The 22337-nt window shown below is 42.7% G+C and overlaps 1 protein-coding gene across 1 annotated transcript in view; it reads right to left on the reverse strand.

Annotated features, from left to right (window-relative positions):
- Positions 1-21662: 21662 nt before the first annotated feature.
- The window catches only part of NDUFS4 (NADH:ubiquinone oxidoreductase subunit S4), a 95372-nt gene continuing 94697 nt past the window's right edge, over positions 21663-22337 (reverse strand). Inside the window, exon 5 of the mRNA XM_084802320.1 lies at positions 21663-22333. Coding sequence (XP_084658446.1) covers positions 22230-22333 — 104 coding nt within the window. The 3' untranslated portion in view covers positions 21663-22229. The remainder of the gene's footprint in view (positions 22334-22337) is intronic.

Here is a 22337-nt window from a genome sequence, read left to right on the forward strand (position 1 = left end):
TGCCTTTGCTCTGGATCTTTGGTCAGCCCGTATGAATTTTGACACATTTGCCCTGTTTCTGTGTAAGATGTCATTGGAATGCTGGTAGATTGTGAATCTGTCACTTTGGGTTGAGACATTTTAACAATATTAATTTCTTCAGTCTAAGATCATAGGGAATCCTTCATTTGTGTTTTCTTTTATTACTCAATTTAAACACTTTTCAGATATTTTTACGCTCCTTAAATGTGTCCTTCAGTATTTTGCTTTATCACGATTATTTATGTTTTATACCATTCCAAATTATTAAGTGTTCTTGGCTACTTTATTGTTATTTCATGGTGCATAAAAACACAACTGAGTTTTCTTTCTTCCTTCTTTTCTCCCTTCCTCCCTTTCTCTCTCTGCCTCCCTCTCTGCTTCCCTCCCTCCTTCCCTTCCTCTCTCTTTCTCCCCCCCCCCCCGCTCCATTTCTATAAAACCTTAATTAATTGGTAAATAGTTCTAAAAAGGTGTTTTGTTTGGTGTGTGTGTGTATGTGAGAGAGAGAGAGAGAGAGAGAGAGAGAGAGAGAGAGAGAGAGAGAGAGAGAGAGAGAGAATTGTTTTAGGGTTTCTTTTTAGGGAGTTTCTTTACGTAAGATGTCTCTGCCATCAGCAAAGAGACAACTATCCTTATTTAATGACTTTTGTGTTTATCTTGCTTAATTTCTCAGATTAGAAGATAAGGAATAGAAATGGGTATGGTCTGAAGGATGATTCCTCGCTCTACTTCTGATCTTAGAAGAAAAATGTTAGCTAGCATGTCAGAGCTAGCTCTGAGATATTAGCTGTGGCCCCGTCATATATGACTTTTATTACGTTCACATGCACTCTTTCTATGCCAAATTAGTTGAGATTTTATTATTGTTCATTTGTTTGGTTTTGGAGATGACGTTTCATGACATACCCTAGGCTGGTCTTGAATTTGTAATCTTTCTGTCTCAGCTTCTCTGCCACTGGGACTTGAAATCTGGCTTGAGAGTTCCTATCGTGAGCAGATGTTGGAATGTTGTATGTGGTTGGTTTAAGACTGCATCTTGCTGTGTTATCCAAACCAGCCTGCGACTTACTATCCATTCCAAGCCAGCCTCAACCTCAAGGCCATCCTGCCTCAGCTCCTAAGTGCTGCCATGACAGGCAGGAGCCACTGCTGCATAGCCAGATACTGTGTCTCACCAAAGGCCTCTTCTGTATCTACGGTGAAGATCAACCTTAGTTTCTATTCTAATGCAGTAAAGTCTCACATTTATTAAGTTCTCAAATGATGAGCAGTCATTGAATTACAAGAATAAAGCTCATGAAGTAAAATTATTTTAATGTGCTGTTAAATGTATTTTATTGAGATGCATGTATAGTCTTCAGAAATATTGGCCTTCAATTTTCTTAAGTTTTTGTTGTTGTTTTGTTTTTTGTTTTTGGTATGGCTTTATATCAGGTAATGTGGGCTTATAAAATGAGCATGGAAGTATTTTCTCCCTTTCAGTATTTTGGCAGAAGTTTGGAAAAGATTGGCCATTACTCTCCTTTAAATGTATTGTAGAATTTACCAAGGGAGACATCAAGTCTTGGGCTTTCCTTTGTTGTGAAGCCTTTGATTACTGATTTAATTTCCTCCCTCATTCTGTTTGGATTTACATTCCCATGATTCAGACAGGGAGAGGAGGTTTAGGAATGTTTCCTTTACATGACAGTATGGTCAGTTTGCTGGCATATGATTGTCCACCGTCCTCTGATCCTCTGTTTCTGTGAAATCACTTGTACTGTCTTCTCTTCAGTTTTATTCAAGTCCTTTCTTGTTTCTTAGTCTAGCCAAGGGTTTCATAATTTTATCTTTTAAAAATTGGGTTATGGTTATTATCTCTTTTCTTAGGCTGCTCTGTGGCTTGGTTTGCTCGCTTTACTTCCTTGGCTGTCAGCTTGTAGCATTCATCCTTTCTCGGTAAAGGCGTTTATTACACTATAATATTTCCTCTTAGGGCCGTCTTTGCTCCACTGTGTTGTGTCTCCCTTCTTATTCGTCTCAAGATACATTTTTATTTCCCTTTTGAAATTGTTTACATAGTTGTGCATGTTCCAACTTTCCTCCTCTTGCCGGCTTCCAGGTTCATACTGTTGTGCTTAGGAAAGATATTTACTATGATTTAATTCTCCTTAAGTTTATTAAGACCTTCGTGGCCTAATACATAATATCCTAGAGGACGTTCTGTGTGTTGAGGAAGAATGTTTTCGTCTACTTCTGCTAAACTGAACGGTCTGTTTATTTTAGTTAGCTCTATTTGGCTTATGGTGGTATGCAAATCTATTGTTTTCTGGCTAGCTGATCTATTTGTTGCTAAATATTATTATTGTTTTGCTGCCTATTCCTGCCACCCCCCTCCCCACATCAGTTCTGTTTAATTTGGATGCTCTAGTGCTGGGTGCATATATGCTTACAATTGTTAAACAATTTTTTTTCTTCTTTGAGACAGGGTGTCACTACATAGGCCTGGCTGGCCTTGAACTCACAGAGGTCTGCCTGCCTCTGCCTCCTAATGGCTGAGATTAACAGCATGTGCCACAGGCACGACGGCTACATAGTTTTGATGACTTGAACCCTGTCATTCTATTACTGCTATTTTTGTCTCGGGATAGGTTTTGTAGCTGGTGTTTAGTTTTTAATTTTCTGAGACAAAGCACAGAAAACCAACCAGATCAACCGATGTGATGCCCCAGGGTTTTCAGAGGTTAAGATGGTCCTTCGGGTCTCTCTTCTAGCTATGGGGAAAAGCTGAGTTGTGAACAACAGTGGGGGAGAAGGATGAAGCTCCCAATGGGCAGAGTGTAAACATCTTACCTAATCAGATGCTTTGAAATGAAACCTTAAGACTAAAAGATATATAAATATTTTGGGTTTTTTCTTTCTTTCTTTTCTCTCTTTTCCTCCCTTATCCTGCCACCCCCCCCATATTCCCCTTTGCCTGTCTCTCCCACCCTCTCTCATATGTGTAACTCAGTCTAAACTCGTGATCCGTCTCATCTTCCTGAGTTCTAGTTTTAAAGGCTTGCCTGCCTATGCTGAGGTATCCCTGTGACATTTTTGACAGTCTAATTTATCTAAGCAAAGCTACTTTATTCATTTTTTGTTACTATTTATTTATTTATTTATTTATCCTTTTAATGAGAACAACAACAAAAGAAAATCTAGACAGGCATTTTAGGGCCGGGGAGGGGGGCTCGAAAAGAAGCCAACCTGCACTTAGTCTTTGACCATGTACTGGCAAGGAGCTGGAAATGCCTTTGGTCCTGTTGGCAAACCTATCTTGGTCAGAGGCCAGAAGTGCCAAACAGTGTCGAAGGGCACCCGTTCATGTTCTGGTGGCTGCTTCTGATCTTCCTTTCCCTTTACATTACAATTCGGTGAGCACAGCTGCCTTAAAACTATGTGTGAGCAGACACTTCCCAGGCCTTTGAAGGTGTGCCTGCAGCTCTCGCCCAGTCACCAGGATGGACCGAATGTTTGGTGGGTGGGTCAACTAGCCATGATTTTACCCAGAAGGCCTCATTAGCCCTCGGAGACCCTGGCAGCAACTCTTTGGAGAGCTCTACTGGCTTGCTTATAATAAAACATTTTTTTTTCTAAAATGTATTCCATTTGGGAGGTGAAAAACTAGGAAACCACTGGTTCTTGGAGGCTGTGGTGGCTGTGGATTGTTCAAGACTCTAGTCCCCAAGTTAGATTCAACTGAGTCAAGAAAGCTTCCACTGTAGCCATTGGCACTCCCACACATTCATTTCACTTCCACTGTGTGTGTGTGTGTGTGTGTGTGTGTGTGTGTGTGTGTGTTTAATGCCCACACCTGAGGATTTTGTGTGCTTTGTTTCCTTTTTCTTTTTAACTACCACATATTTTAATGCTCTGTTTTGTGACTGAGGAATTGAAAGCAAGTGAAGTGAAGGTAATTACTGATGGGAAGAGCTAGTGTGTGCCAGTCACTGATTTTTTTTAAAACTCTTGTGCATTCTGCCTCTTTCTTCCTCTTTGTTATATTACTTTGATTTGATATTTTTTTTCTTTTTGTAATGACAGATTTCCATTCTTTTATATTTTCTCTATGTGCCTCAAGTTTTTCTAAGTCTTAAATACAATGTTATATATGTATACACACACATACACACACACACACACACACACACACACACACACATATATATATATATTACACACGTACACACATCATATGCATACCTCTCCACCCCTAAGATACTTGTAACAGTCAATTTTAAGATGGTGCCAATGTCAACCCTTCAGTCATGCATATGACATCAAAGTTTACACTTTTTAATAATGTGTCTAAAATATTGTAGCTATAGTTATTTTGGCACTTCTGTTAGGTAGCTAGGTGCCAGCAGACTTTTAAAGGCCAGTGAAGATGGAGTCCTCCCTTGCGATCACCAGCTTGTAGACACAGGAGCAGAAGCCAAAGACTCCGCTTGTCCCTGGGCTTTAGAGGCCCTACGTCACCTGTCACCACCACCACAGCTAGCTGCAAGATGGAGATTAGGTGAGGAGAGAGCTTTAAGTCAGTGCTGGGGAGAACGGGACAAAGACTGTCTCACGGCCAAGTACTCCCCATTCTCCAGAAGGGAAGGGTCTGGAAGGTTTCATGGGGAGACGGTGAAAGACGGCACTGCTGGCCAGAGCTCCTTGTCCCTGGAAGTGCCGCTGGCCCTTCAGATCTGTCCTGAGGAGGCATGTTCTCACTTTTCTTTGAACATGAACTCAGGCATGTTCTCATTAACACTAATTTTGGGGGTGAAAAGTAGAAGGTAAAGGAAACGTGAGCCATTGTATTGCCCTTCCCTAGAAGTTCCAATGCCACGTGAAAAGGAGGAGAGCACACTGCAGCTGCCCTCAGCACTCACGTTCTAAGCGGTGGGCCCGCTACAGATGGGGCGAAAAGAAGAAAGTGCCAATCACGGGAGCTAAGGGAGGGCTATGTCCTCCTGGCAAAGCAAGGGTTTTCTTTCTTTATTTTTATTTTTTATAAATTCGTTTTGATTTTTTGCTGTAATTCTTTCTAATCAGTTCATCTGTTACATATGACTCATCAGAAGAGTGGGACCTGAGTCATGTCGCCTGCACGGGGACATGGCATTCTGAACCGCCTGGGAGGTCAAAAGTTTACTGTCTAGGAGGAGGCCTTCCTTACACGCCACCGCGTCTCCTTTAAGAGTCAACCCAAATGGGACCGTCAATCACCTAGACATAAAACGGCCCTCGGGAAAGATGTCTGTTCCAAGATTTAGAAACAGTACAAAGCCTACCTAACACGCGGGCCATCGCCTTTGGCCATCGCCCACGCAGTCCACTCTGTCTTGTAATAAACCCCACCTAGCTGCTACGCGGTGCTGCGTGTCTCGTCTGCGTTCTTTCAAGTGAGATCACCAGGAAGGGAGGTAAACGGGGTAGGGGGTGGGGGGTAGGGAGCTGGAGTAACATCCTGGTCAGGGTTAGGACATTCTGAATTTGTGTATATACTGACCTTTACGGCTCTCCTTGTGTTTTATGATGATAATTAACATCCCGTTGCCTCAACCGCTTTCAATCCGGCCGATCTAGTGATGGATTCTCTTACTTTCATTCACTGGGAGGGGCGGGGGGGGGGAGGGCGTGGCAGGGTGGAGGTGGGGGAGTCTTTGCTGCCACCCATGTCAGGATTCAGGGCCAGCTTTGCTGTGAAATATTTTTGGTTGGCGGACCCTACCCCACCTCCTCAGCAGTTTGCAACTATCATCTAACTTTGCAGATCTAAAAGGTTTCTGGTGGGAAATCTGCTTCAGTCACACGGGGAATTAATTCCCTTGCACGCAGTGAGTCATTTTTTTTTCCTGGCTGCTCTCAAAATTCTGTCATTGATTTCTGACAATATGTTTATATTGTGTCTCCGTGAAGACCTGACTTTGGTCTGCACGGAGCACTCTGGGTTTTGTGTGTGTTCGTTTCTTCGTTAGATTAGCCTTCACCCCTTCTTTCCAATTCTCTGTTAAGTAGGCCTATGGCCTGTTGGTTTTCTTTTGAGGTTCTTAATCTTAGCAATAAAATCATTTGGAAATAAACTTGAGAGGAAACTCAAGGACAACTTTTATTAGAGATTAAGAGAAAAAGAACAGGCCAGGCACGCTGTAGATCTTCGTAGCTGCCAGAAAAAAGGGAATGGAGAAGAGACAAGGTCATGCAGTTTGCAATAGAGGCCTTCGCGACAAAAAACGCAGCCACATGACAAAAAGGCTGTGAGGAGACAGGGAGGAAGCCCAGAGGGCCAGGGAAAGCATGCTCTCCTTTTGGCCAGTATCTAAAAAAACAAACAAAGTGAAGTAAAGTTATGTTTTTCTGAGTCCCAACTCAGAAAAGGCCGGGCTAGCACCATGACGGTCTCTGCAAGCATTCCCAGCAACTGCACCAGAGACGTTGTTTCTGGGAAGGAAAGATACATTATCTCCTTAAGGGGACAGTAATCCCTTGTGCCCCATTTTTGGGCAGCCTGAAATGCCAGGTCTCCACCCCAGGCAAGAGATGGAACTTGGAACAAAATCCAGACACCACTGCCTTTTCATACAGTATTTTGAATTCCACAGAGTAGGCACGCAGATAGATAGTCACCTTCCTGGTGTTCCCAGGGACCGAGGGGCTGTATCAGGGCCTTCTAGAGCCACAGGCTTGAGTCAGCTATTGATACTCCCTTTGTGTTTTCACTGCAGTCATTACATCTTCACCTCCAGTGTTCCTGGTTTCCTTCTAGTCATTTCTCTTTGCTGAATGGATTGTCTTGTTCATGTACCATTTCCAGTCAGCTGTCTCCTTATGCTCTCTTGCAAAGTTAACCACACTAAGATTATTGTATTGCATTCCTTGTAGAGCTGGTGGCTGGCTGCTGAAGCATCAGTTCACTTACCAGTGCTGTCATGTTAGTGGTTCTGTGTCCCTTAAAACCTGTGTTGTTACATTACCTTGTGTACTGACTGGCTTACTGACCTAGGGGTCTCTCAGACCTTTTATATGAATGTGTCCACCTCATTCTTCCTGAGGAAACCAGGGCTGTATGCCTTCACCTGATCAGACAAACTGAGGTTTAGGCACCTGTTTATCAATCATAGAATGATAGCCTGGGATATTTAAAGTTTTGTATCATTTCTCAACTCCACAGAGTCAATATGGCTACTGGTACCCATGTATAGCACACACAGACAGTAGGCAAGGGAAGGAGGCACAGTGCTGGTTACCTGGTTACCTGGTGACTTGGAGGGGCATCTAAGTGTTTACAGGTTGGGCTTTTAGTGAGGTCCATAAGCCTGTGAATAGGACCTGAGTCACTTGTTGAGATCACTATAGTATTTGCTGTAGTACAGTATTTGCTGAAGCCTCATCATCCTAGGTGGGGAAAACTAATATCCAGAAACCAAAACCATGTAGTCCTGTTGTTGCACAATCAGGGAATAAGGCAAAGGCAACTTGGCAAGGCAATTATCTTCATAGGAAGGGTGCCAGGACCCAACTTCACCTAGTTTTTTAGCCCAATATGGGTGGTAACTGAGCCTTTTCCCCATTGGCTGGGGTCTGACCTCACAGTCTTCCCACTGGCTTGACATGGGTAGTAACTGAGCCTTTTCCCCATTGGCTGGGGTCTGACCTCACAGTCTTCCCACTGGCTAGTTTTAAAAGAATTGTCACGAAGGAAAGGGGGATGGAGACAGCTGCTCTGAGCTGTCACATTCCCAGAATGCACGGGGATCTTTTCATACACAATTTTACCAGGTGGGAAAGATTTATGAATATTGGCTCTTGGCAGGCTAGCTCCCTTTGATGGAAAAAAGAAAACCTTTCTTGCAAGGATGGGATCAAAGTGGGTCTCTTAGGCAGTGCTCTGTAAAGTTAGAAAAGCCTCTAGTCCTCCCAGCCCACTCTCGCTTCTCATGGGATGGAGCCTGTGGTAACGTCAGTTCCTCATGTAAGTTACAGATTCCTACTTTTAAAAATATTGATAGATTTTCATGAAAAGGGTCTCGATTATTTGTATATGCTCTTTATACCAACTTCTAGAAACTTCCTTTTTATATTTATCTAGCTACATTACCATTTTTTTCAACAGATGACCTCGTCAAGTTTTTCATGTAGATATTTTGTAAGTCTCGCTGCCTAATCCAATTTTACCTATCGTGTTTTCAAATTGTCAAATTTTCAATTCCAGCATTTTCTCCAAATTTACCACTTAATACACAGCATTCTCCTTTAAAGCGAGAATCCTCATTCCTCCTTTCTGTTCTGATTCTAGACGGGATCTCACTGTGTAGCCCTGGCTGGCCTGGAATTCCCTGTGTAGATCATGGTAGCCTTGGATTCACAGAGCTCTGCCTGCCTCTGCCTTCCAAATGCTGCAATTGCAGCTATGCCTGGAAATCCTCCCTCATCACTGCTCTCCATTGTTCCCGTCTTTATTGTCAGTAATGAATTTTGGGTTCCTATTTTCCCCAACACTGGGCTCCTACTTATTGTTATGTCATCATTTTTCCCCTGTTCAACTTGTCTAGGTTTAATCATGTCCCCTTCATGTGACATATAGCATTTCCATATATCATTTTAAAGGTTTTTTTTTTTTTTTAAATCAGAGTCTCATTATATAGCTCTGGCTGTCCTGAAATGTGCTATGTAGACCAGGCTACATAGACAAAGATACACTCACTTGGCTCTGCCTCCTGAGTACCATCAACGATGTGTGCCACTAATGCCAGCTAAGTTTTGGGTTGTTTTTAACTTGATGGATAATTGAGGTCTTTTTTAGCTCATTTTGTATTCATAACTCAGTCGTCTTTTTTTTTTTTTTCAGCTAGTTTCAGGGAGAAATGTTGTTCTAGGCTATGCTACCCAGCATTTCATTACTATAACAAATACCCCAAGGCAAACAGTTTATAAAGAGAATGGGATTATTTGGGTTCATTTTTGAGGGCCATGTCAGATACCAAGGGCATTGTAACAGAGAACTGCTTACCCCTCCATGGTGGAGAGGCAGGAAGATTCCAGCATCCTCCAGTCAGTGGTGTGCAGTCAGTGATGTGCAGTCAGTGGTGTGCAGTCAGTGGTGTGCAGTCAGTGGTGTGCAGTCAGTGGTGTGCAGTCAATGATGTGCAGTCAGTGGAGTGCAGTCAGTGATGGACAGTCAGTGATGTGCAGTCAGTGGAGTGCAGTCAGTGGTGTGCAGTCAGTGGAGTGCAGTCAGTGGTGTGCAGTCAGTGGAGTGCAGTCAGTGGAGTGCAGTCAGTGATGGACAGTCAGTGATGGACAGTCAGTGGAGTGCAGTCAGTGGAGTGCAGTCAGTGGTGTGCAGTCAGTGGTGTGCAGTCAGTGGTGTGCAGTCAGTGGAGTGCAGTCAGTGGAGTGCAGTCAGTGGAGTGCAGTCAGTGGTGTGCAGTCAGTGGAGTGCAGTCAGTGGAGTGCAGTCAGTGGTGTGCAGTCAGTGATGTGCAGTCAGTGGTGTGCAGTCAGTGGTGTGCAGTCAGTGGTGTGCAGTCAGTGGTGTGCAGTCAGTGGTGTGCAGTCAGTGGTGTGCAGTCAGTGGAGTGCAGTCAGTGGAGTGCAGTCAGTGGTGTGCAGTCAGTGATGGACAGTCAGTGATGGACAGTCAGTGATGGGCAGTCAGTGATGTGCAGTCAGTGGAGTGCAGTCAGTGGAGTGCAGTCAGTGATGAACAGTCAGTGATGGACAGTCAGTGATGTGCAGTCAGTGGAGTGCAGTCAGTGATGTGCAGTCAGTGGTGTGCAGTCAGTGGAGTGCAGTCAGTGATGGACAGTCAGTGATGGACAGTCAGTGATGTGCAGTCAGTGGTGTGCAGTCAGTGGTGTGCAGTCAGTGGTGTGCAGTCAGTGGTGTGCAGTCAGTGGAGTGCAGTCAGTGGAGTGCAGTCAGTGGAGTGCAGTCAGTGGAGTGCAGTCAGTGGAGTGCAGTCAGTGGAGTGCAGTCAGTGGTGTGCAGTCAGTGATGGACAGTCAGTGATGGACAGTCAGTGATGGACAGTCAGTGGTGTGCAGTCAGTGGTGTGCAGTCAGTGGTGTGCAGTCAGTGGTGTGCAGTCAGTGGAGTGCAGTCAGTGGAGTGCAGTCAGTGGAGTGCAGTCAGTGGAGTGCAGTCAGTGGAGTGCAGTCAGTGGAGTGCAGTCAGTGGAGTGCAGTCAGTGGTGTGCAGTCAGTGGTGTGCAGTCAATGATGTACAGTCAATGATGTACAGTCAATGATGTACCACATCGCTACAGTGCCATGCTGGAAAATAAGCTTTTAACACATGCATTTTGAGAGGGGCACACCAAATCTTAATTGGCCCAAAATTGCTACTAATTTCAAATCTAAAGTCTCAGCTTTGAACTGTTAAAAAACAACAACAACAACAACTATATACCTCCAAAATGCAATGGCACAGGATAAGTATTCCCATTTTGAAAGGGATGGCAAGTAGCACCAGACCAAAGCTGGACCAAACCCCAGGAGTAAAAATACTAAGCCCCATGTCTGGCATCTGGGCAGTACTCTGGTGGGATGTGGGATCCTAAGGACGTGTGCAGCGTCTCCCCTGTGGACTAATTTGCTGCAGCATTTGCATACAGCCACCTTCTTGGGCTGACTCTATTTTTCCGGGGCTTCTCTTAGGATGAACTAACTGCATATGCCTATTTTTGTGAGGTCTCCAGTATAGTATTAGCCTTCCTCACGGCTTCCTGCATCACCCATCAGAACGTGCTTCCACGGTCTCTTCTCCTTCATCATATTGCCTGGCCCACCAGACTTTCTGGAGAAGTCGTGGGTATGCACTGTTTATCATGGGACACTTCCATTTTGCACTCTTTCAGAATCAGCCGCAGACAATACCCAGGTCTTTAAGCTGGCCCACGTGGATCAGGCATGCCTTCAGTGGCTCCCTAGCCTTGACAGCCAGAAGCCCAGAGGAAGGCATTCCTTGGGTGTTTTTGCAAGCCCAAGGGATGATCTTTTTCTTTTCTTGTTTTTTAAGAACTTGAAAAATCTTGTGTGTGTGTATATGTATGTGAATGTGTGTATTTACATCTCTGATCCTGACATGGCTTAGCCATTATTTCTGTTTTATTGATTGATTGATCGTTGGCTTCTTTCTAATTGTGCTAATCCTAATAGCAGCACTTCTATGGCTCCCATGATGCTCCTGCTGAGGTCAAAATGAAAGTTTTCCACATTACTCAGCTGTTCCCTTTTGCTCCCCTTTCTCATTGTAAATCTGAGAGCCATTAGTAGTTTCCAGGCTACTCTGCTGCATCCTCTGCTGCCTCAAAAACCTCACCTCAGATAAACTAGTCCACCTGCTTTTAATGGAGGCCTCTTCTGGTCACACAGGGCTTCGGTGCATCCTGGGTAGCCTCTATCCAGTTCCCCAGACCTATTTCCCTTAGAAACCCTGCCAGCACGGTCCTTACCGTCCATGTTAACACAGGCATCCTCTTCCTCAGAGATCCCAACAATGCTCCATTAGGTTTAGTCCATAGGATTCTAGACATTTTTCTGATTTGGTTGTCTACACCTTTTCAAATTTCTCTTATAAATCAACTGTAAAGGCTCTTCTGTGTTGTTTTAAGCATAGAGAAACAACAAAACTTTTTTTGTGAAATTCTATTTTGTGTGTGTGTGTGCGCATGCATGTGTGTGTGTTTATAGGCAAGGGTACCATGGTGCATATGTGGAAGTCAAGAGTACAAGTTGCAGGAGTCAGTTTTCTCCTTCTCCTATATGGGTCCCCAGGACTTAACTCAGGTTTTCAGGCTTGGAGGCAAAGCATCTTTACCTGCCAAATTATCTTCTGGACCTAAATTTTTCTTCTTGGTACCAATATTCTTTGTCAGTCAGTCTGTGCTAGTCTATTACTATAATAAAATGCTCAAGATGATCAACTTTATAGAAGAAAGGCTTGCTTCAGCTCGTGGCTTTGGAGGTTTCTGTCCATAGCCACTTGGTCCAGTTCTGCAGCAGCACACAATGGTGGGAAGCATGTGGACAAGCAAATAGCTTATCATGTCATGGTGGGGGGTGGAGACGAGGATTTAGGATCATATGCTCTTCAAAGCCATTCACCCAACAACCAACCTCTCTCTAAGCTCCGTCTCTTCAAGTTTCAAATACCTATCGGAAGCATGTGAGAGCCACGCCTGTAGACAAAGGCTTCGGGAGGGCATCTGAGATCCACACAGACCAGGCTCTCACTGCGGACTGGGCTGGATTTTTGCAGTATTGTTCTTCAGTAGATAACATTTAAGAAACCACTGTGCATGTGAATTTGCTGTCTGTGCACATATAGACCAACACATGCATATGCTATTTTAGAAATCAGTTTACCTTGATATAATTCTCATCTCATCCCACAGAACTTACCTTTCTCGTTCCATATTTGTAAGACTGTCTTAGTGGAAAAAAAATTGGCTTCCCTAAAATATCAGTATATTTACTAACCCAATTATAGTATATATCCAAATATGTCCCAGAATTTTGTTACTCGAACCACTATATAAAGAAATCACACTAAAAAAGGAATTCAAGTATTTGTTTGAAATGCTCTGCAACCATACAGCCCCATCTAAGACCATGGATAGAAGGTCGGACGCTCTGTTCTAAGTAACTTGAGTGTGTTCTTCCCCTTCTCTGTGGCTCTGGTTTTCATTTAAGATACACATGGGACCACTTCTCTGTTTGCTTTATACTTCAGGGCTCCTTTCTTCTCGGATTTGATTTACTTTTCTTTAAACATGTAGAATTTTAACACGCTTTCAAGTCAAAACACACAAAATGATCCACAGAGAGGTACAGTTCATCTTCAAATCCTCTTCTTGGTTCCCATCCATCCTTTGGAGGTCAAGAAAAACACTGGTTTCTGGTTTTGCCTTCTGCTACACAGAAAGTAGAATTAGATGTGTACCTATCTATCTATGTACAGGCGTGTGTAACACACACGCGCGTGCACACACACACGCACACACACCTGCTGTGTTGCAGTTGTCTTTTTCCTAGTGATCATTCCATATCAGTTTGAAAAGCTTTTCTTACTCTTAAACAGGTAGGTAATACCCAGCCTTTTGATACTCTGCAATTCAACCATTCAATTTCTTTTTTTAAGGTTTTATTTTTAAATGACATATTTAGGGGGTACAGTGTGAAATTATTCTATCACATTAACCCATCGATCACCTCACATAGCATCTTCTGGTTATTTTGTAATATTCACTACAATAAATTTAACCAGTCACTTTGCTGTGAAGAATATCAAAACTTTTTCTTTTCTAGTTTTAAATTTGAGTCTGTTGATCAATCCAATTGATAGCTTCCAGTGTTTCTTTAAATACTGTAGTCAGTGTGCCTGTCTGCATACATTAAATTTTTTCTGATTTAATGTAAAAATATTTTATAAGTTAACATGTATGAATTGTTTAACCTTTAAAAGCAATTAGTTAAAGCTAAGAAGCCTATCCCTACTTGGGCTTCAGAGAAATTCACTAATGATTTTTTAAAAATTTGTGTGATCACTTCCTCTTCCCCTTGTTGTCAGGGCCTTGGATCTGTTTGTTCTTGTGCTTGTGCAATTGAACCTGTCCTAACACCACTTATAAAGCCGCCTTTCCCTCCACGCGTTCTGAATGGCGCATCCATCACACACTAGTATCTCGGGGTCTTGTGCTGGATTCTCCCATTCTATCCAGTTGGCCATCTTTTCATGTTCTGGTAGTGAGCTGTTAATACTAGAGTTCTGTGGTAATGCTTTAATATCTGTACCAATGGGTGTAGGGGAGAAAAACATGTTTCTATTTGGTCCCAAGAGTGGGATGGGGAAGAGAGCAGGATGTTTACTGTGTAGATATGAGAGAACAGGATGTTTTTCCACTTAGAAGTCGAACCATTCTTTGGGGGAGCTTGGTTGTTGCCAGCTGAAAAACATCCTTGAACAGACTGAGGGGGGAAAATATATATATATCCCCACCCAAAACAGGAGGCTTTTGGCTTTTTGTTGGGACTTGTTTTTTGGCTGTTCATCACTCTGCTTCGAAGTGCTCCTGGAGAGAACTGCTCCAGGGAGGGGCTTCAAGGCTCTGGGCTCCAGCAGAGGCTCCAGGTTCCGCTTGCTCCAGGTTCCAGCAGCAACACTGGTGGACCTGCTGATCTGCTGAAATCCTTCCTGCTGCCTGCTGACTGTGCCAGGAGACTCATTCCTAGGAACTGATTCCCAGGTTGCATTCTTGTTTTCCTTGATCTCTTTTTCCTCTTATTTAGGCTACTCAGATTGTAAGGGAGGTAGGCTTGTTTAATGAGTTCATAATAAAGTGTAATTGTTAAGGTAATTGAGCCTACAAATGGGACTCCTTTAGCTTCTGTGTAAGTAGGATACAGTCACAAAGGGCTCTTCCATCCCAGAGGGACAGTGCAGACAGGTCAGAGAACAGCCTTCTCAGGCATTAAGACTTGTTTCTTCAGAGTTCTTGCTTTTAATGCTACTCCTCAAGGAAGAGGAATTATGGCTTCTATTATGCACCAGGGGAGGAAAGATGGAAAAGGCCAAGGAGCCCTTGCTTCTGAGACACTCCCACCTCCTTTACCTCAAAGCATGACGTGCTCTGGGGCATCATCCTCTGGGCTAGAGATCACTGAGCAATCCGGAGATGTGCAGGCTCTGATCCTAAAGAGGTTCCATTACAGAGCCCTCTATTGGATCCTAAAGAGGCTTTCTGTTATAGATCCCTCTATTGGATCCTAAAGAGGCTTTCCGTTACAGAGCCCTCTATTGGCTTCCTCTACTTTTCACGTCCCACCTCCTCTTCATTCACCAGGAGCGCTGTCCCCAAGGGGCTGCTGTCACCCTTCCTCCTCTCTTTCTCATTGTCCTTATTCCCATAGATCACTGTATAGCCAAGGAATCTTGGCTGCTTTGGTAAAGTCCAGACCTGTGTTTCACACATTTCATATTGTTTGCCATGGACGGGCAGCTGGATTGCTTACTGGATCTTGTGTAAGATATAACTTGAAGTGAATTCATCTTCTCATGCATATATTTATAAACAGAAAACCAAATCACACCAAAAAGTAAATGCTTCATTAAACAAAGTATGCTAGGAATTTTGTCTTGTTTTATACAACAATGGGAAATTAAAGAAGTATCTTATTTTTATAGATGCCAATTTAAAAATTCTCCCAACATTTCTTCATTTTGCATTGTTTCACACGGAACACCCTGGTCATAACTACAGTCATGGGAGATCTGACTACCGGCTGTTCTGTTGATGAATTCTAACTATATTCTGTACCAAATTACCAACTAATTCAGGTAACTTAGGACACTGTACTCTTTGTTACCCTGTACAAATTTTTTTTTTGTCTTGTTTTGCAACAGGCTCTCTCTAATAGCTCTGGCTGTCTAGGAACTCACTCTGTAAACCAGGCTGGCCTCGAACTCAGAGATCCACCTTCCTCTGCTTCCCAAGTATTGGGATTAAAGGTATAAATTTATTTCTGAAGATATATATTATATATGTATGTATATATATAAAACATGTAACATATAACACACACATATAACTTTTAAAAACCTATACTATTGCTGGTGCTATCAGAGCAGTAATTTTATCCATCCATCCATCCATCCATCCATCCATCCATTTAGCAGTTCTGGGGACCAATTTTAGGCTTTTGCATGTGTAAGGCAAGTGCTTTAACCTCCTTTAAACCCATTTGTATTTACAGTGGGCACAGCAAATGAGTAGCAAACACACTGACAGCAGATACCAGAGAAGAGAGAGAGAGAGCAAGAGTGAGAGAAAGGGCTAGAGATGAACTGTTACAGTAGAGAACGGCATGCTGTCTCCTCCCTTAACAGTTAACCCAGTTGGGCAGAACTTGGCTAAGGGGGGGGGGTCGAGGTCACTTCTAGGAAGAGGGTTCATGTTAAAATAATGTACTTTTCCTTCCCAGAATTCCTTAGAAACTGAGGTTGGGCTGGATCTGACTGCCTTTTTCTGAAAGGTGTAACTGATTTTTTGTTTTGTTTGGTTCTTTTTCTGGACTTTGCTCATCCATATGCGCTCTCTGATACTATAGCTTCCTTATTCTGTCTCTAAATCACCCCATGCAGTGCCCCTGTCCAGCCCCTTGCTGGCCACTGACAGTCTAATGGCAGCCTTTCCCTCCCTCTTCCATTCTCCTCCTCCTCCGGGCAGTGCAGACGTGGACGGATAGACAGCCTGCCCTGGAGCTTTTCTTTGCCACCCTGATGGTGCTGCCCTTGGCCTTCTGTCTCAAGTTCTCTTGTTAAGGAGACTACGAGCTTCAGGGAGGACCACGGTGTCCCTGGTGTCACCAGGACTGGTACCGGCTACTAAGTGTGTGTGAACTGTTTACTAAGTGGGTTTTTAGCTGTAACAAGAACCTACAAAACCTTAGTACTGACGTCTAAATCCTGCTCTCCACCGAAAGGGAACACTGCTCCCTAGAGACACAATTCTAGGTCTGAGGAGTGAATGAGTAACAAGTACTTACTCAGAAAGAGATGAAGAAAATGTAAGGACACAGCGATCAGTTAAAGGAGCTTGTAATGGCACTGCAGTAAGGAACATGAGTAAAAGGAATCCATAAGCCAGTGGTGATTAACATGAAAATGTTAACATTCACAACAACAACAACAACAACAACAACAACAACAACAACAACAACAACAAACCTAGTTGGGGCCAGTTAGTAAATTTGAAAGAAATGACAGAACCAGAAAATAACCATGGACCAGAGAAATGGCTCAATTAGAGGGTACAGTCAGTAAGACCTGAGTTTGAGTCCCAGCAGCCACACAACAAATTTACTGGGAAACTGGCTCCATACCCTTAGAAATGTCAGCATTCCTATTAGTACCATCAGAACAGATCAAATTTAACATTAGCCGTATCTGGACAGTGACCTGTGTTTTCAGAAGTGAGTTTTTGGAGGACATACTTATTATAGAAAAAACAATCCTGCCATAAATGTTGAACCTGAATCTTATCATGAAGATACAAAGAAATCCAAAGAATATTCTACATAGTGACTAATTTGAATTTATTTTTTCTTTTGGATTTTCTGAGACAGGGTTTCTCTGTGTAACCCTGCCTGTCTGTCCTTGACCTGTTTTGTAGACCCAGGCTGGCCTCGAGCTCACAGAAATCCGCCTGCCTCTGCCTTCCTTCCTGAGTGCTGAGGTTACAGGTGGGCACCACAGCGCCAAGCTAATTTGGATTCTTAAATAATGCCAATGATATGAAAACAAAACAAAGAGCACAGGAAATGTTTTAGGTACAATTATATTCAATATGTGATTATTGATTTGATCCTTAATTTAAAAAATCATTAAGGGGGGTTAGACACGAGAGATAGATGGCTCAGCAGTTAAGGGCACTTGCTACTCACACAGAGGACCTGGGTTTGGCTCATAGCTCCCATATATAACAACCATTTGTGTCTCCAGTTCCAGGGGACCTGCCACCCTCTTATGGCCTCCAATGGCACTATATCTACATGCATGTGTTGTACGTACATCTGTGCAGGCAAAACTCACATACACATTAAGAAAAGCAAAGCTGGGTATGTGGTGCATGCCTTTGATTTCTGCACTGGGGAGGCAGCTGCAGGTGGATCACTGATTTCACGGCCAGCCCGGTCTGAGGGAATCCCTGGATAGCTGGGACTACACAGAGAAACCCTGTCTCGAAAACCAAACTAAACCACGGAAAAAGGGAGGTTGAGGTCCAACAGAAGTGTGAATTATTAGAGTATACTCTAAGTTTTACTCTTAAAATCCCCTAGGAAGAACAACACTGCATCTGGGTTTGGTAGTGTATTCCTATTATCCAAGCACTTGGGAGGCTGAAGCGGAACAGTCATGACTTTAAGGCCAGCCTGGGCTACCCAGGACATGACTTTAAGGCCAGACTGGGCTACTCGGGAAGACCCTTTCTCATTCCCTCACCTGCCACCCGCAATGAACACTATTAGGCAAAGTAACAATATTGAGTGAATACATTAATTTGTTTTTATTGTAACACTTATTATAATGTATAGAGGGTAACATGTTAAGCTTTTTTCCTGAAAAGGTATATTCTGAAATATTTAGAATATTTAGCAATGAAATCATAGCTACACACAAAGGGGGGGAGGGTAGTTAATAAACCATGTCACTTAACTGAGTGTCCTTCATCAAATATTCTATCTTTTTACGAAACAACTTGGAAGGAAATTCTAGTGAAATAAAAATATCTGTGACTTTTAGATTAAGAGAAAATATACTATTACAGTGCACTGTTACCCTTCCTCCCTATGCTGGTTCTGCATGTGGTGAGAGAAACATAATACCCTTGGCTGCTTCCTGGATGAATGCAATTGCCTGGGCTCCTCCTCCTCCTCAACTAGGCTCCTCCTCCTTCTCAACTGGACTCCTCCTCCTTCTCAACTGGGCTCCTCCTCCTTCTCAACTGGGCTCCTCCTCCTGAGCTGGGCGCCTCCTCCTGAACAAGTGAAGACACTCAGGCTTCCTTCCCAAGCTGTCCCAAACCCCAGCATGTGATTTCCTCGGCTTGGACCTCCTCCTTTAACTACAGTCCAGAGGCCACTGGTGACGGTTTATATTTATAGGTGATCAATTAAACCACAAACCAGAACCTAATTTTCTTTGCAGTTTTATGACTTAAACTCATTTAAGACTGAAATTTATCTCCAAAGAAATCTACTCTATACTAATTACATGATGGTCTTTTTCAGTGTGTGAGACTTTTTGATAGATTACTATTTTTTATTTAGGAAAAACACAATTATATATTTTTAATACTGACTCCTAAAATTAAAAAAAAAAATCATTTCATAAGTACCTTGAGTATTCAGTGTAATTTTTAGGTGAGTGTTAGCAGTATTTTCAGTGATTACTCAAAGGATGCAGTGTGCACTATCCTAGCCTGTGACGAGCCACAGATGTTGAACGTACTGTCCTTCCCTTCCATGTGTCTACAGTCTAGCTGAAGACGTGCCAGCTAACCAACTACAACTAAAGTGCAAGAAACTTTTTAAAAGGGAAAAAAATCTCAATGTTAAATACTGAAATCTACACTGTCTGGAAAGTAAGATTATGTGGTAGAACAATGCTGACAGAAATCACAGGATATTAGGTGAAAAGAGGGGTTTGGTGTTTAGTGTGATTTTCTTGTTTTTCAAATGTAAAGTGGTATTGCAATTTGGTTTTATGAAAATAAAAATGTATACAAGGGCATAAATCACCAGAAACAGACCCTAACTGTATAACTATTAGAGTAGTATATTTGATGTCTTCTTTATAATTTTCTATATAGCACTCTATTCTATCAAAGAAATGGTTAACAACTAACAAAGCAGAGAGCACAAAACACCAAACTGTCCTGTTAGCTCTGTAGGATCAGCTTCGTGGGGCTGAAGAAGTCAGGCGTCTCTCTAGAGACAGGACCCACAGAGAGCCTTCATGGCACACAGGAAGTGTCATCGGCAGCTTATCACATGGTGAGTAGGTAGCCTCATCAGTTAATCTTTACTTTCTTCATGTTACAGATGTGCAGAAAACCTTCCTAAGGATCAGCAAATTGGTGTCTGAGTGCAACTACTTAGTTTGAATTTGGGTTCAATCCATAGCAATTGGTGTTATTCTAATAGGTCTGCTTTTGTGTTAGTTGGTCTTTTACCTTGCAACTTTAACATCCTTTCTTTGTTCTGTATGCTTCATGTTTTGACTATTGTGTGTTGTGGGAGTTTCCTTTCTGGTCCAGTCTCTTTGGTGTTCGCTATGCTTCCTTCCTGTACCTCGATAGGCACCCCCTTCTTCAGGCTGGGGACATTTTCCTCTATGGTCTTGTTTCTCCTTCTATTTCTATGATTTGTAGATTTGGTCTTTTCATAGTGCTCCAGGTTTCCTAGATGTTTTGTGCCTGGATTTTTTTTACATTTAACATTTTCTTTGACTGAGTTATCCAATTCTCTCTTCTCTTCAATGCTCAACCACGTTTACTGCTTCTCTACTCAGAGTAGTCAGACGTTGGAAATAGCCTACATGTCTGTGAATAGATGAATGGATAAAAAGTTATATATTTACATATATTAATAAGCCATTAACAAATGAAATTTGGAGGTAAATAATGGATGGAGCTAGGAAAAAAAAATCACCTCAAGTCAGGTGACCCAGAAAGACAAATATAGTATGTATTGACATCTTGGTAGATGTTAGCTGTTCAGTCTTCGATAAGCACCTATAGTCAGTATAGCCATAGAGCTCAGGTGCAGAATAAAGGGTTAAGGGGGGGGTGGATCTCCCTAGGGAGACAGTTATGGATGCGTGAAGTCGAGACTGGAAAAGTATGATCAGACAGGGGAAGGCAAGCGGGGGCAAGGGAGGCAATACAGCTAAAACTACGGCCCATTTGAGTAGTTGAAGTAAGCCTGATAAAGTAGAAGCATCCTAAAATGTTATGTATTTGAAGGCAATCTAAATGAAATTGTCTTCTCACTGGACCATATTTTTGGCTTCTTTTTCCTTAGTAATGAATGTTGAACATGTTCTAAAAATGCATCTAGCTGTATCTTGTTTTGATGTTTTCTTACTTTGGGTGTGCAAGTGCTTGCATGGGTATGCCAGTGTGGGAATGAAGGATGTACCTTCTACCTGGGCCCCAAGGACCAACTGTATGCAGGTCGTCAGGCTTGGCCACAGATACCTTTACCTGCTGAACCGTTTCTCCCAGCCCAGACACATCCTTCACTTTAATTGTTCCATATTTCTCCATTTACCTTCAACTAGATATTCATGCTGTTTCTACTTAGCAGTTCTTAGGAACAATTTTGCAGAGAAAATCCCTGTGTATATCTCTGTGCCCGTCCTTGGCTGTTTAACTAGATGCAGTCCCTTGGAATGAAGTGGAGTATGGGTTCACATGTTCCTAAAGGATTGCCAGTGTGCTCCTCAAAACCAAACTGTATTCTCTGATGAATATTTTTAAGCTACAGCAACGTGTTACCAGCATTTACATGAAATAATGGAGAAAGTGTAAACTTATACATTGAAGAACATATAATCTAAAAAAAATCTGCTACCGTAAACAACATAGTAGAAAGGTTTGAAGCAGGCAATTACTGCATCACCTTCTGCATCTGGAACCACTGTCATCCTGAGCCCATTATTTAACCCTTTTTAGGTCTGGATTTGTGTTTCATCTTTGCAAAATGGAAAACATGATAAGGTGGTTATGCATGGGGGGAGGCTAGTTGCCACTGTATTTTCTTTTTCTTTTCTTTTAAGACTTCTTTATTTATTATGTATACAGTGCTCTGCCTGCATGTGTGCCTGCACCCCAGAAGAGGGCACCAGATCTCATTATAGATGTTTGTGAGCCACCACGTGGTTGCTGGGAATTGAACTCAGGACCTTTGGACGAACAGTCAGTGTTCTTAACCTCTGAGCCATCTCTCCAGCTCTGTCACTGTATTTTCTAAGAGACTGATGAGAGCATGGCTTCATGGATAATCATTTAGGGCACACAGTTGCAATAACATGTATTTACTTACATTTTAAAAACACAATAGCACTAAAGGTCCCCAAACATTTGGTTTTATTTTCTCTTGAATCTTCATTTCCTAAGAATCAAAGATCTCCACTGGAAGCACTCACAATCACCAGATGTCATAAGGCAGAAAAGGGCAAGTCCATCCACTTTCAAGCACTGAGAAAATACAAAGCACTAACTAACAAGGAAGCTGAATAGAGGGTTATCAGGTTGCAGTATAATCATGTACTTCTGTACCTGTGACAAAGACAGTAGTTTAGTAAGGATGGCTCGGAGTTTCTATGATATTGATCTGGGAGTGGCTATAAAAAGCAACCAGAAAACACCTGTAGCTGACTCCAGGCACCCACTTCAGTAGAGTCCAGTGCTAAGATTTCCTAGAGGGATGGACACCCTGAATTTCTCTGTACAGGAAACTGTAGTGTGTTCAGTGTGAGACATCAAAAACACTTAAAATAGAAACCGCCCAGTGTACCTGTAGTTTCAAGGTCACATTTATTAGGAGATTAAGAGGGGCATTATCCATGGACTATAAATAGTGCCCAGCTGACTTTAGTCACAGTCAAGCGGAGATGCAGCCAGTGCCACCCTATTTCGTAGATACTCTTGTTCTTTTGTTCCAAGAAAAGTTTGCACCGTAAGACTTGGACTTGGGTTTCGGAACCTTCCTCTCTTCCACGTCATAGCTCCACCCTAG

Source organism: Acomys minous (genome assembly GCF_964271855.1).
Source record: "Acomys minous genome assembly, chromosome: 11".
Classification (NCBI taxonomy): Eukaryota; Metazoa; Chordata; class Mammalia; order Rodentia; family Muridae; genus Acomys; species Acomys minous.